This window comes from Mesoplodon mirus (genome assembly GCF_964341445.2).
Source record: "Mesoplodon mirus genome assembly, chromosome: 12".
NCBI lineage: Eukaryota > Metazoa > Chordata > Mammalia > Artiodactyla > Ziphiidae > Mesoplodon > Mesoplodon mirus.
The window spans coordinates 40,663,943-40,677,375 of record NC_138988.1 but is presented as its reverse complement, the minus strand read 5'-3'; the positions used below and the strand labels follow the sequence as shown (position 1 = coordinate 40,677,375).

Below are 13,433 nucleotides of genomic sequence, written 5' to 3'. Positions count from 1 at the left end.
GAAGAGATATGTTCCACCTCCTACTACTCCACCATCTTGATTCTGATCCCCTTTATCCATTTATTTTTTGGCTGTGTTGAGTCTTCGTAGCTGCGTGCGGACTTTCTCTAGTTGTGGTGAGCAGGGGCTGCTCTTCGTTGTGGTGCGTGGGCTTCTCATTGCAGTGGCTTCTCTTGTTGCGGAACATGGGCTCCAGGCGCGTGGGCTTCAGTAGTTGTGGCACGTGGGCTCAGTAGTTGTGGCTCTCGGGCTCTAGAGCACAGGCTCTGTAGTTGTGGTGCACGGGCTTGGTTGCTCCGCGGCATGTGGGATCTTCCCAGACCAGGGATTGAACCCGTGTCCCCTGCATTGGCAGGCGGATTCTTAACCACTGTGCCACCAGGGAAGTCCCTCTTTATCCATTTTTGAATCGAGTTTCTGTTGTTAAGTTGTAGGAGTTCTTCATATATTCTGGATATTAACCACTTATCAGATATATGATTTGCAAATATTTTCTTCCATTCCATGGGTTGCCTTTTTACTTTGTTGGTTGTGTCCTTTTGATGCTCAGAAGTTTTAAATTTTTTTTTTTTTTTTTTGTGGTACGCGGGCCTCTCACTGTTGTGGCCTCTCCCGTTGTGGAGCACAGGCTCCAGACGTGCAGGCTCAGCGGCCATGGCTCACGGGCCCAGCCGCTCCGCGGCATGTGGGATCTTCCCGGACTGGGGCACGAACCCGTGTCCCCTTCATCGGCAGGCGGACTCTCAACCACTGCGCCACCAGGGAAGCCCAGAAGTTTTAAATTTTGATGTAGTCCAGTTTACAATTTTTTTTTTTGTTGCTTGTGCTCTTCAAGTCACATCCAAGAAATCATTGCCAAATTCAATGCCATGAAGATTTTCCCTTTTGTTTCTTCTAAGAGTTTTATAGTTTCAGCTCTTATATTTAGGTCTTTGCTCCATTTTGAGTTTATTTATTTATTCATTTTTTGTGTGGTACGCGGGCCTCTCACTGTTGTGGCCTCTCCCGTTGCGGAGCACAGGCTCCGGATGCGCAGGCTCAGCGGCCATGGCTCACGGGCCCAGCCGCTCCGCGGCATGTGGGATCCTCCCGGACCAGGGCACGAACCCGCGTCCCCTGCACTGGCAGGCGGACTCTCAACCACTGCGCCACCAGGGAAGCCCTGAGTTTATTTTTGTAAATGGTGTAAAGTAAGGTTCCAGCTTCACTCTTCTGCATGTAGATATTTAGTTTTCCCAGCACCATAAATTGAAAAGACTGTCCCCCATTGAATGGTCTTGGCACCCCTGTCAAAAATCATTTCACTATGTGTATTAGTTTGCTCTGGCTGCCATAACCAAGTACCCCAGACTGCTGGCTTAAACAACAGAAATTTATTTTCTCACAGTTGTAGAGGCTAGTAGTCTGAGATCAAGGTGTTGGCAAAGCTGACTTCTTCTAAGGATTCTTTCTTTGACTTGTGGATGACCATCTTCTCCCTGTATCTTCACATGGTTGTCCCTCTACATATATCTGTAGAAGGACAACAGTCATATTGGATTAGGGCCCACCTCTAGGACCTCATTTCACTGTAATTACCTCTTTAAGGCTCTACCTCCTAAAATACAGTCACATTCGGAGGTACTGGGAGTTAGGACTTTAGTATGAATTGGTGAGGGGGGGCATTATTCAGTCCATAACTCCATATATTTGAGGGTTTATTTCTGGGTACTCTCTTTTACTCCACTGGTCCATATGTCTTTATGCCAGTACCAAACTGTTTTGATTATTATAGCTTTGTAATAGGTTTTGAAATGAGGAATTGTGGGATCTCCAGTTTTATTCTTCTTTTTCAAGATTGTTTTGGCTATTTGTGTGTGGGGGGGTCCCTTGAGATTCCATATGAATTTTTAGGATGGATTTTTCTATTTCTGCAAAAAATGCCATTGGGATTTTGATGTGGATTGCACTGAATCCGTAAAAAAGTAAAATCTAAAAACTGTATCACTTTAGGGAGGCTTGCCACCTTAACAATATTAAGTCTTTTAATACATGAGTATCGGATGTCTTTCCATTTATTTATGTCTTTAATTTCTTATAGCAATGTTTTGTAGTTTTCTCTACACAAGTCTTTGGCCTTCTTGGTTAATTTTACTTCTAAGTAATTTATTCTTTTTGATGCTATTGGAATTGAAATTCAAAAAAATTTTAATTGTGATTGTTTAGAAACAACTGATTTTTGTGCATTGATTCTGTATCCTGCAACTTCACTGAATTCATTGATTAATTCTAACAGATTTTTTTGGTGCAATCTATAAGGGTATTTTTACATATGAGTTCATGTCTGTGAAAAGAGATAATTTTGCTTTTTCCTTTCTAATTTGGATGCCTTTTCTTGCCTGATTGCTCTGGCTGGAACTTCCAGTACTGTGATAATACAAGTGGTTGATGTGGGCATCCTTGTCATCTTGTTTCTTGTGTGAGAGGAAAAGTTTTCAGTCTTTTACTAACTTAGTATGATGTTAGCCAAGGGCTTTTCATATATAGCCTTTATTATGTTGAAGTAGAGGAACTTACCTGCCTTTTAAAGAAGGTGACACTGTTCTTAAGAGGAAGAAAAAATTGTCAGAAAGGTGAATTATCTCATTTGCTACTCTGTTTGAAAGTAGTTAAAAACAACTGTTTCTATTTGAATAACAAAAGAGGATTTAAATAAAATTTTTATTTATAATTTCAAAGTGTAGGAGATTGTATCTTCCCCCCAAAGCAGGGATAATTAATTGGTATGTTTATATATGTTAAAGATATATTCTTTAAAGACTACTGTGTGTAAATTGAATTTTTTAAAACTATTAGTCTCTTATGTAGAAAACAAAAGGTGGAGTCACACACCAGTGTTATAATAATATTAGCTTATATAATTGCCCATGTACAGCATACCTTTACTGGGATCTTTATTTCTTCATATGGCTTCAAGTTACTATCAAGTGTCCTTTTATTTCAGTCTATAGGACTCCTTTTAGCATTTCTTGTAGGGCAGATCTAGTGGTGGTGAATTCCCTCAATTTTTGTTTAGCTGGGAATGTCTTTTGATTTCTCCTCAGTTTTGAAGCATTTCTCCTCAGTTTTGCCAGATATAGGATTTTTGGTTGACAGTGTTTTTCTTTTAGCACTTGGAATATATCAACGTACTGCCTTCAGTTCTCCAAAGTTTCTGATGAGAAATCTGATAATCCCATTGAGGATTCCTTGTATTTGATGAGTCACTTCTCTTGTGCTGCTTTCCAGGTTCTCTTTGTCTTTCAACAGTTTGATTATAATTTTTCTTGGTGTGGGTCTCTGAGTTCATTTTACTTGAAGTTCATTAAGCGTCTTGGATGTTTATATTCATGTCTTCAGTCAAATTTGGAAATTTTTTTGCCATTATTTCTTCACATATTCTCTCTGCCCCTTTCTCTCTTCTTCTGGGACTTCCACAATGTGTATGTTTATCTGTTTGATGGTGTCTCACAGGTCCCTTAGGCTCTGTTCACTTCAATAATTTTTCTTTCTGTTCCTTAGACTTGATAATTTCAGTTGTCCTAGACTTTTTTTTTTTTTAATATTTATTTATTTAGGCTGTGCCAGGTCTTAGTTGCGGCATGTGGACTTCTTAGTTATGGCATGTGAACTCTTAGTTGTGGCTTGCATGCAGAATCTAGTTCCCCGACCAGGGATCAAACCCAGGCTCCCGGCATTGAGAGCACAGAGTCTTACCTACTGGACCACCAGGGAAGTCCCCTCAATTGTCCTAGCTTTGATTTCACTGATGGTTTAATCTACCTACTCAAATCTGCCTTTGAATCACTCTAGTGAATTTTTCTTTTTTTTTTTTTTTTTTGCAGTATGTGGGCCTCTCACTGTTGTGGCCTCTCCCGTTGCAGAGCACAGGCTCTGGATGCGCAGGCTCAGTGGCCATGGCTCATGGGCCCAGCCGCTCCGCGGCATGTGGGATCTTCCCGGACCGGGGCACGAACCCGTGTCCCCTGCATTGGCAGGCGGACTGTCAACCACTGCGCCACCAGGGAAGCCCTCTAGTGAATTTTTCAACTCAGTTATTGTACTTTTCAGCTTCAGAATTTCTTTTTGGTTCCTTTTTAAGTTTTCTGTCTCGTTGATATTTCCGTTTTGTTCCCTATGTCGTTTTCTTGACTTTTTTCCACATCTTCCTTTAGTTCTTTGAGTATCTTTAAGACAGTTGTTTATCTAGTAGAGCTGTCATCACATCTTTTTCAGGAACAGTTTGTTTGTTTGTTTGTTTGTCCCTTTGAATGAGTCATATTTTCCTATTTCTTTATATATGTCTTGTATTTTTGTTGTTGAAAACCGGACATTTGAATCTAATGATGTGGTGACTCTGGAAATCAGAATCATCCCTTTTCCCAGGGTTTGCTGTTTGTTTGTTTGTTTGGAGTGTTATAGGCTGTCTCTGTGCCAAGAATCAGTCTGAGGTGTGGACGTGAAGTCTTCTCAGGTTTTTTCTGAGCCTTTGCCTTCCCCTGGGTGTGCATGATGACTGTCTAACTTCCTCTGAATATGTGGTTGCTTTTGAATCCAATAGTTCTCAATATCTGGCTCCCAAAAGGAGAAAAAGAGAAAAATGAAGGGATATGGGGGGAGAAGCACTGGTGCTTTAAATCCCCTTGAAGTCACTTCAGCCAGAGGGGGAGTGCAACAGCAGGGGCAGGTGTAACAACAGTGTCCGCCTCCTCTTTGCACCTCTGAGATCAGAAGCAGCGCGATCAGCCCTGATCAGAGCAGATCCCTGATATTTGGAGGACAGCGTCCTCATTGCCCACCCTGGCGCCCACAGGCTGTGTATGCAAGCTGCTCCAGAAACACATGCAAGGCTGCCTGCACAGGGATGGGCACTGGGTAGCTGTGATTGTGCTAAGGGCTGAGATTCACCAAAATTTATCCAAACATTCCTCTGCACATCTGCAAGTCCTCAGTAGACTCCAGGAGTTCTGGAACAGTTACATCAGGCAGATTCTGCCAGTGCATTTGTTGTCTATGTGGGGAGACAGATTTCTGGTGCTTCCTACTCTGCTACCTTCCCAGAATACTCTGCATAAATTAAATTTAAAAAAAAATTTTGTTTGAAGAGTTTGAAAACTAATGAGATAATCTTAACCCCTCAGACTACCATTGTTTTGTGCACACAGGTGCACATGCACACAAAACACCCTCGAGGGAGCATTGTCACCCAGCTCCAAAGCCTCGTCTGAGGCAGGTCCTTTATGGTGTAGGGCAGGCAGCCTGCACAGAGCAGTGGGCTGGAGAGAGCCAACCCCAAGAATGCTCCAGATCTGAGGCTATTCCCAGCACAGACAGCTCACAGAAGGACATCAGGATAGTCACTTTCCCCTTCCTGGGGCTTGAGTTACTGATTGAAAGAGTGTGGGAGTTGGACTAGATCAGTGTTTCTTCAGTGAAACCACAGAACAAACTTTCTTACATAGAACGGTGATAATAATTATTTCAGTGAAAAAAAAATTATCAGATCAAGAAAACTCCCAGATTCAGCAGTGCATAAAGTGAAAATAAAATAGAGTAACTAAATGAACTATTACAGAAGTTTTAGAACACTGGTCCAGTTTTTAGTGAATTACAGGAAATTTATGAAAGCACAGAGATGTAGAAAGCAGAGACAGCATAAGTCAAGTTAACCTTTTACCATAACTCATTGATTTGCAGTGGAAATGGAAGGTGGATATAATCTGGAAATCTGTAGGCAATTCTCTTTTCCTGATCTGGGCCTCAGTTTCTTCATCTGTAAAACTGGGCCTGAAGTAATTCTTTTTTTAAATTTATTTATTTATCTATTTTTATATTGAATTTTTGGCTGAGTTGGGTCTTTGTTGCTGCGTGCTGGCTTTCTCTAGTTACAGTGAGTGGGGGCTACTCTTCGTTGCGGTGCGCGGGCTTCTCATTGCGGTGGCTTCCCTTGTTGCGGAGCATGGGCTCTAGGCACGTGGGCTTCAGTAGTTGTGGCACATGGGCTCAGTAGTTGTGGCTCGCGGGCTCTAGAGCGCACACTCAGTAGATGTGGCACACGGGCTTAGTTGCTCCGTGGCATGTGGGATCTTCCCAGAGCAGGGCTCGAACCCGTGTGCCCTACATTGGCAGGCGGATTCTTAACCACTGCACCACCAGGGAAGCCCTGAAGTAATTCTTTAAGAAGACTTTTCAGTTACTCTGGAGTAAATTTTTGGTTCTGTGATCACAGGGAATAAAACTGACAGAGGTGGCGAGGGGGTTGTTGGAGGGTGGGGGAGTGGGTGTGGTGTGGCGGCTGGGCTTGCTTTCAGACTCCCCTGTTCTGTTCTACTCCTACCACATGCAGTTCCTCAGAGTGTGATAGACCAGGGTGGGACAAGAGGCAGCTGCATTCTTGGTTGGATTAAAGGATGCAGGTGAATCTCCATGACCTGGAGGGAGGGTTGCTTCCATTGTTTCCCAAAGATGGTTTTAGGAAGTACGAAGACAAACATTCTTTAATCTTTTTGTATATTCTTTAGTATTTTAAAAATGTGTAGCTAGCACATCATACCTGTTATCTTAGAGATGTTAACTGCTTAGGATGTGGCTCCACTTTAAAAAATGGAAAACGTTAAGTGCCATTTCATTATGGTGGAAGTATGATGGGGAGGGGAGTGATAAGAATGACTATATGAGAAGCCTTGGCCTGTGGGATAGGCCCCTCGAGGTGGCACCTCAGCAGTATGGCTGTGACACACCTTATCCTTGCAGTGGGCGTTCTAGAGGGCAGAGAGGGAGCTTAGCATTCCTGTTGAAAGAGGAGACTGAGGCCCAGAGGGGAGATGGTCCCCCAAGACACTGCTGGGAAGTGGTGTTGAGTGGACTGGTGCTGGACTCTTCCTCCTCTGATGTTCCACAGGGTATCCACATCCCTTCTGAGCATCCCAGACAGAAGGCTCAGAGCCCAGCTCTGGAGTGTCTTGTCCTAGAGGATTTTTTTTTTTTTTTGGTGGGGGGGACGGTGCGCCATACAGCATGCAGGATCTTAGTTCCCCCACCAGGGATCGAACCTGTGCCCCCCACCCCTGCATTGGGAGTGCGGAGTCTGAACCACTGTACCACCAGGGAAGTCCCCTAGAGGATTTCTTCTAGCTGGTGCCCAGCAGCTCTCTACTGGGCCCCTCGGCTGCTGGAACCCTGGTGTGGGGATCTCTGGTCGCTCCAGCAGGTGGGGTTAGGGTATGCACAGTGATTCTAGCCCCTCCACTTTTTGTGCACCTGCTTCTTGGAGGGCATACTGTCTCTTCTTCTGTTTGTTTGAGCAGAGGGTTCACTTTGTTTTGTTTGTTTCCCCAAATGGGACTAGATTTATTGCTTACTATAAAAATTGAAAATTGTTCGTATAAAAGAATACATAAGCAATATAAAGAATCAAATATGTCTCTGTATGCATGTATAGAATAAGATAAATTACTTAAACCCTACTATCCAGGGATAATCACTTAACTGTCTAGATTTTTTTCTCTCTGTTTATATACCTAGTTGATATCAATTTCCATATGATTTTATAAAAATGAAATTATGTTGCTCATCTGTTACATGCTTTTTTCCCCCCAACAATAAATGTGTTATGGACGCCTTAACATATCAGTAGAGATCCTTGTCTTCAGTTTTCATGGCTGCAGAGTATTCTCTTTTGTGGGTAGCCTTGACGTAATTTATTTAATCCTCTGTAATGGAAGTTTTGGTGGCATCCAGTATTTGGCCCTGTTAATGTTGTGATAAATATCCTTGCATGCTCATCCAAGCATTTGCTTTTCTGGATTTCTTACTGTATGTTTTTAGATACAGAACTGTGGGTCAAATATTAAGTACATTAAAATTTTTAATGCATGTTTTAAACTGCCTCCTGGAAAAGTGGGAATGATTCAGTCCAACAGTCCTGGCTGGTAGGATGGTTGTTGAATGACTACAGGTAGCTGCGGGCTTTCTTTGGGTCCCTTAGACTGTGCAGTCCCCCAGCTCCGATTATTTCCTGGGCATTTGTGGGTGGACAGCCCTGCCTGTCTTCTACTCCAAATGACAGTAGGCCTGCTTCTTCCATCCATCCCCCAGAATGCTGTTCGTGTCCCACGGGACTTTGAGGGCTGCAGTGTCCTCCGCAAGTACCTGGGCCAGCTCCACTACCTGCAGAGTCGGGTCCCCATGGGCGCAGGCCAGGAGGCCGCTGTTTCTGTCACCTGGTGAGAGCTGGCAGGGCTGGGGGGAGCCTGGAGGTTGCCTGGGACAGCCCAGGGGTGTCTGGGCAGTGGGGATGCCCCTCTCCCCCCCCGCCCCCACCGCTTTCTTTTCCTTGCTGCACAGCATGGGGAGTGGCTTGGTGTGTTCTCCCCAGGCCTCCCTCCCATCCTATGCCACACTGGGGGTGGCGGGTTGCTTCACCAGCTCCTTCACTCGAGATGACTGGGGTGGCCTGTCCACAGGACTGAGATCTTCTCAGGCAAGTCTGTGGCCCATGAAGACATCAAGTATGAGCAGGCCTGCATTCTCTACAACCTTGGTGAGCTACCTAACCCCTTCCCCATGGCCCTACCTCCCAGCCCTGCCCACCCCATCTCAGCTCAGCAGGAGGCCACAAGGGCAGTGGGCTGATGGAAGACACCTGGATTCTGACCCTCCCACTGCCTTCCCACAGCTCTGCTGGTGCCTCTCTTCTGGCCCACAGGGAGCCACCCTGCTGGGGAGAGGCTCTACTAGGCTGGCTGCCACATGGTGTTGCTAGTGTGCTCCGGCCCAGAGGGGTGGCCTCTCTTTTCTGACTGGACAGATCCCGGCCCCCTGTGTGGCTCTGGATTGCTTCCAACAGGAGGAGAACAAGGCTGGCCTAGACTTGCCTTGCCGTCAACCCTGATGGCTCAGCCTCAGCCTGGGGAGCCCCAAGTCCTATGTAGTCATCCCTGAGGCACTGAGACTGGACTTGTAGGCTGAGGGCTGTGGACGGCAGGAGCCCCTTCCCTTCCACCCCATCCCTGCCTGGTGCAGAGCCAGAGACCGAGACTCCGTTTACTCCAGCTTTGGTGCCCTTGGTCCAACTGCCCCAGACCCCTGTTGTCCTGATCATGGGTGACACCAGCAGTCCCAGGCTAGCCCTGACCCTGTGTTCTGTGCCTCCCCAGGGGCGCTGCACTCCATGCTGGGGGCCATGGACAAGCGCATGTCTGAGGAGGTGAGGAGGGTAGGGGCAGTGGGTGGGCCGTAGGACAGAACCAGGGAGGGGTGCTGAGTATTGTCAGCCTCCAGAGTGTGAATCCTGCCCCGTGGAGAGGACACAGGCAGCTCTGTGGCTCTGCTTCTGGCATCCTCCCCTGTTCTCTCCCAGGGCATGAAGGTCTCCTGCACTCACTTCCAGTGCGCAGCAGGTGCCTTTGCCTACCTGCGTGAGCACTTCCCTCAAGCCTACAGCGTTGACATGAGCCGGCAGATCCTCACTCTCAATGTCAACCTCATGCTGGTGAGGAGATGCTCTTGTTGGGGCCGAGTTGAACCCAGGGGCGGGCACGGTTAGGGCTGGATCCTAGAGGTCCTGTGCACATGGCAGTGAGGGAAGATCAGAGGCTTTGATCTTTTGAGCCCCAGCTGGATCAGGAGCAGGGCCGTGCTGCTTGGAGTGCGGGAGGCTGGGCGGAGAGGGCATCCGTGTGGTCTGTGCCGGTGAGGAATGGAGTGCATCTCCATCTGCTCTTCCAGGGCCAGGCTCAGGAGTGTCTTCTGGAGAAGTCCATGTTGGACAACAGGAAGAGCTTTCTGGTGGCTCGCATCAGTGCACAGGTAGGGACAGGGATAGACGGTGGCCCACAAGGGACTGATGCCAGGCTTTTGGTTTACTTCCGATCCCCAACTTATAGCGCTGTCCTGGCTTCTAGGTGGTGGATTACTACAAGGAGGCGTGCCGGGCCTTGGAGAACCCCGATACCGCCTCACTGCTGGGCCGGATCCAGAAGGACTGGAAGAAGCTGGTACAGATGAAGATCTACTACTTTGCGGCTGTGGCTCATGTGAGGGCACCGTGGCCACCAGGGCTGGGCTGGGCTGAGTTGCCGTAGCTCAGGAAGTAAGTAGTGACATCTCTTCTTTCTCAGTTGCACATGGGGAAGCAGGCTGAGGAGCAGCAGAAGTTCGGAGAGCGGGTGAGTGAGCTGTGGCAAGGAGGGGACTCTGGACTGGTCCCAGCCTTGTTGGTCAGATCCTCGTGGGGACCCTTCTTCTGTCTCTCACCCCCACATCGCTGGCTGCCCCCCACCACCGCCGTAGACCTGGTGTTTCTCATGTGTTGTCCCAAGTGTGCAGCCTTCATCCCCAGGGGACAGAGGAGGCGCAGCAGGCTCCCCTCGGGATGGCTGGTGGGAGATGCAGGCTGTGGGGTGGAGCTGGAAGGTAGACGCTAAGCGTCGTGCTGTTGGCTGGGCTGGCGCGTGGCTACCTCCTCAGCTCCTTGTCTTCTGATGGGTCACCTGATGGCCAGACAGGCTCGGTGGGGGTTGGGGTGGCGGAAGGAGTAGGGTCCAAGCAGGGAAGGACGGACTGGTCTCTGTCCCCCGCAGGTCGCGTACTTCCAGAGTGCCCTGGACAAGCTCAATGAAGCCATCAAGCTGGCCAAGGTAAAGATGAGGAAGAGCCTGGCTGCCCCTTGGAGCCTGAGAAGACAAGGAGCAAGCCTGGTGGGGCTGAGGGGTGTCCTAGCACTGGCTGTGGTTGGCACTGAGCACCCCCATCCCTACCCTACAGGGCCAGCCTGACACTGTGCAAGACGCACTTCGCTTCACTATGGACGTCATTGGGGGAAAGTGAGTTTCTGGGGTTCGGGGTGGCTCTGGTTCCTTCTTGTTAGGAAGGGTCTTGGCCTTTTGCCTGCATCGTTGGTAGGAAGCCACCAGGGCCAGAGAGTAGTGGCCCACGTGGGAGGCTAGGTCCTGGATCCCTGCTGATCACTCAAGACTCCCCATTCCTCCTTCTCCTGACCCCCAGATACAATTCTGCCAAGAAGGACAATGATTTCATCTACCACGAGGCTGTCCCAGCACTGGACACCCTTCAGCCTGTAAAAGGTCTGAAGCTGAAGGGAGGCCGAGGATCGGGGTAGGGGCTGAAGATGGGACAGAAGAGAGGCAGTCGAGGTTCGAGTGGGCCTGGTCTCCACGATTCTTCCTCACCCCTCCCAGGTGCCCCCTTGGTGAAGCCCTTACCAGTGAACCCCACAGACCCAGCTGTTACGGGCCCTGACATCTTCACCAAACTGGTACCCATGGCTGCCCATGAAGCCTCGTCGCTGTACAGGTGGGCGGGACAGGCAGGCCCTATTAGCCCAGGTCGGGTTGGGATATCTCAACAGACCTGGGCTTCCAGCAAATTGCTGTCACTTCTCCTGCAGTGAGGAGAAGGCCAAGCTGCTTCGGGAGATGATGGCCAAGATTGAGGACAAGAATGAGGTCCTGGAGTGAGTGCAGGGCTCGGGTGGGAGGCATGGAGGGTACACACCAGACCTCTGTGGGGTCCCCAGTGCTGCCTGCGACAGGGAGAGGAGTAAATGAAAGGTCTGTTGGCACCAGCAGGCCTCCTGGCTGCGCCCTCCCTGCCCAGGGTCTTGTATGCTAGATTTGTAAGTTGAGAGTCACGCATCTTGAGAGGAGGATGTCCCACTGTTTTCAGCAGTGCCCTGGGCATGTTCTGTGGTGGCAGTTGAGATGCTGATTTGTTGTCTGCTAGGACCTCAGACCTTGCTTCAGTGGTGGGGGCTTGCCCTAGTGGGCTCCTTGTGTAGCTGAGGGGTTGAGCCAGCACCCACCTGGTCCCGTTGCCCCTCAACAGCCAGTTCATGGATTCAATGCAGCTGGATCCCGAGACAGTGGACAACCTTGATGCCTACAGCCACATCCCACCCCAGCTCATGGAGAAGTGTGCGGCTCTCAGCGTCCGGCCCGACACTGTCAGGAACCTCGTCCAGTCCATGCAAGGTGAGTAAGGAGGAAAAGCAAGCAGGTGGAGGGCAGGAACGTGGGAGTCATCTGCTGCAGCTTCTCTGTGTCCCTTGTTGACCGAGGATGGAGGTTTTCACCCCTCCCAGCCCCTGTCACAGCACCGACTGCACACTTCGGTGAACCACCGCACCCTGTGTGCCCTCTGTCTGCACTGCTCAGCCAGCACTGGGCTGCACGCAAGCCTGACGGAGGGGGCAGTTCTGTCTCCTGGGGGATGGGCCAGATTGGATGCCTGGTCTGCCTGCCACAGGAGCTGACCCCACCTCCTCTAAACATGCCCCCAGTACTGTCAGGTGTGTTCACGGATGTGGAGGCCTCCCTGAAGGACATCAGGGACCTGCTGGAGGAGGATGAGCTGCTAGAACAGAAGATGCAGGAGGCAGTGAGCCAGGCAGGGGCCAGCACGGCTGTCTCCAAGGCCGAGCTGGCAGAGGTGAGGCGAGAATGGGCCAAGTACATGGAGGTCCACGAGAAGGCCTCCTTCACCAACAGCGAGCTGCACCGCGCCATGAATCTGCATGTTGGCAACCTGCGCCTGCTCAGTGGGCCTCTGGACCAGGTCCGGGCCGCCCTGCCCACGCCAGCCCTCACCCCAGGTGAGCCCCCTTCCTGTCCCCATGGGGAGAGGCTTGGTGCTGGGGTTTTCTCTGGCCTCACTGACCACTGCCGCTCCCAGAGGACAAGGCAGTGCTGCAGAACCTGAAGCGCATCCTGGCCAAGGTGCAGGAGATGCGGGACCAGCGTGTGTCCCTGGAGCAGCAGCTGCGTGAGCTTATCCAGAAGGATGACATCACGGCGTCACTGGTTACCACAGACCACTCAGAGATAAAGGTGGGGCTGGGTGAGCAGTGTGCAGGGGCTGACTCTGGGCTCCACCCTTAGGTGGTGAGGCCCTGAGTGTCTGTCCTCCACCCCCCAACACACTCCCTCAGAAGCTGTTTGAGGAGCAGCTGAAGAAGTATGACCAGCTGAGGGTGTACCTGGAGCAGAACCTGGCCGCCCAGGACAACATTCTCCGGGCACTGACAGAGGCCAACGTGCAGTACGCATCTGTGCGGCGGGTGCTCAGTGAACTGGACCAAAAGTCAGTGTCTAGCCCTGTGCGTCTACCCAGTCCTGCCCAGGGCTGGGCTCCAGTTACTCACCTCCTGCCGGCCCTTCTGCCCGCCAGGTGGAACTCCACGCTGCAGACCCTGGTGGCCTCCTATGAAGCCTATGAGGACCTGATGAAGAAGTCCCAGGAGGGCAAGGACTTCTATGCAGACCTGGAGAGCAAGGTGGCTGCTCTCCTGGAACGGGCACAGTCTACCTGCCAGGCCCGCGAGGCAGCCCGCCAGCAGCTCCTGGACAGGTGAGTGTGGCCCCGGGGCCGGGGTGTGGCTGCAGCCCAGACTGAGG

General features: G+C 50.0%; 1 protein-coding gene across 1 annotated transcript in view; it reads left to right on the top strand.

Moving 5' to 3' along the window:
* Positions 1 to 13,433, top strand: part of PTPN23 (protein tyrosine phosphatase non-receptor type 23) — a 40,815-nt gene that overhangs the window by 23,932 nt on the left and 3,450 nt on the right. Inside the window, exons 3-19 of the mRNA XM_082638127.1 lie at positions 8,116 to 8,243; positions 8,484 to 8,560; positions 9,177 to 9,226; positions 9,380 to 9,511; positions 9,748 to 9,828; positions 9,924 to 10,055; positions 10,140 to 10,187; positions 10,602 to 10,658; positions 10,786 to 10,844; positions 11,026 to 11,105; positions 11,220 to 11,334; positions 11,429 to 11,494; positions 11,866 to 12,011; positions 12,320 to 12,631; positions 12,712 to 12,866; positions 12,968 to 13,119; positions 13,207 to 13,386. Coding sequence (XP_082494253.1) covers positions 8,116 to 8,243; positions 8,484 to 8,560; positions 9,177 to 9,226; positions 9,380 to 9,511; positions 9,748 to 9,828; positions 9,924 to 10,055; positions 10,140 to 10,187; positions 10,602 to 10,658; positions 10,786 to 10,844; positions 11,026 to 11,105; positions 11,220 to 11,334; positions 11,429 to 11,494; positions 11,866 to 12,011; positions 12,320 to 12,631; positions 12,712 to 12,866; positions 12,968 to 13,119; positions 13,207 to 13,386 — 1,970 coding nt within the window. The remainder of the gene's footprint in view (positions 1 to 8,115; positions 8,244 to 8,483; positions 8,561 to 9,176; positions 9,227 to 9,379; positions 9,512 to 9,747; positions 9,829 to 9,923; positions 10,056 to 10,139; positions 10,188 to 10,601; positions 10,659 to 10,785; positions 10,845 to 11,025; positions 11,106 to 11,219; positions 11,335 to 11,428; positions 11,495 to 11,865; positions 12,012 to 12,319; positions 12,632 to 12,711; positions 12,867 to 12,967; positions 13,120 to 13,206; positions 13,387 to 13,433) is intronic.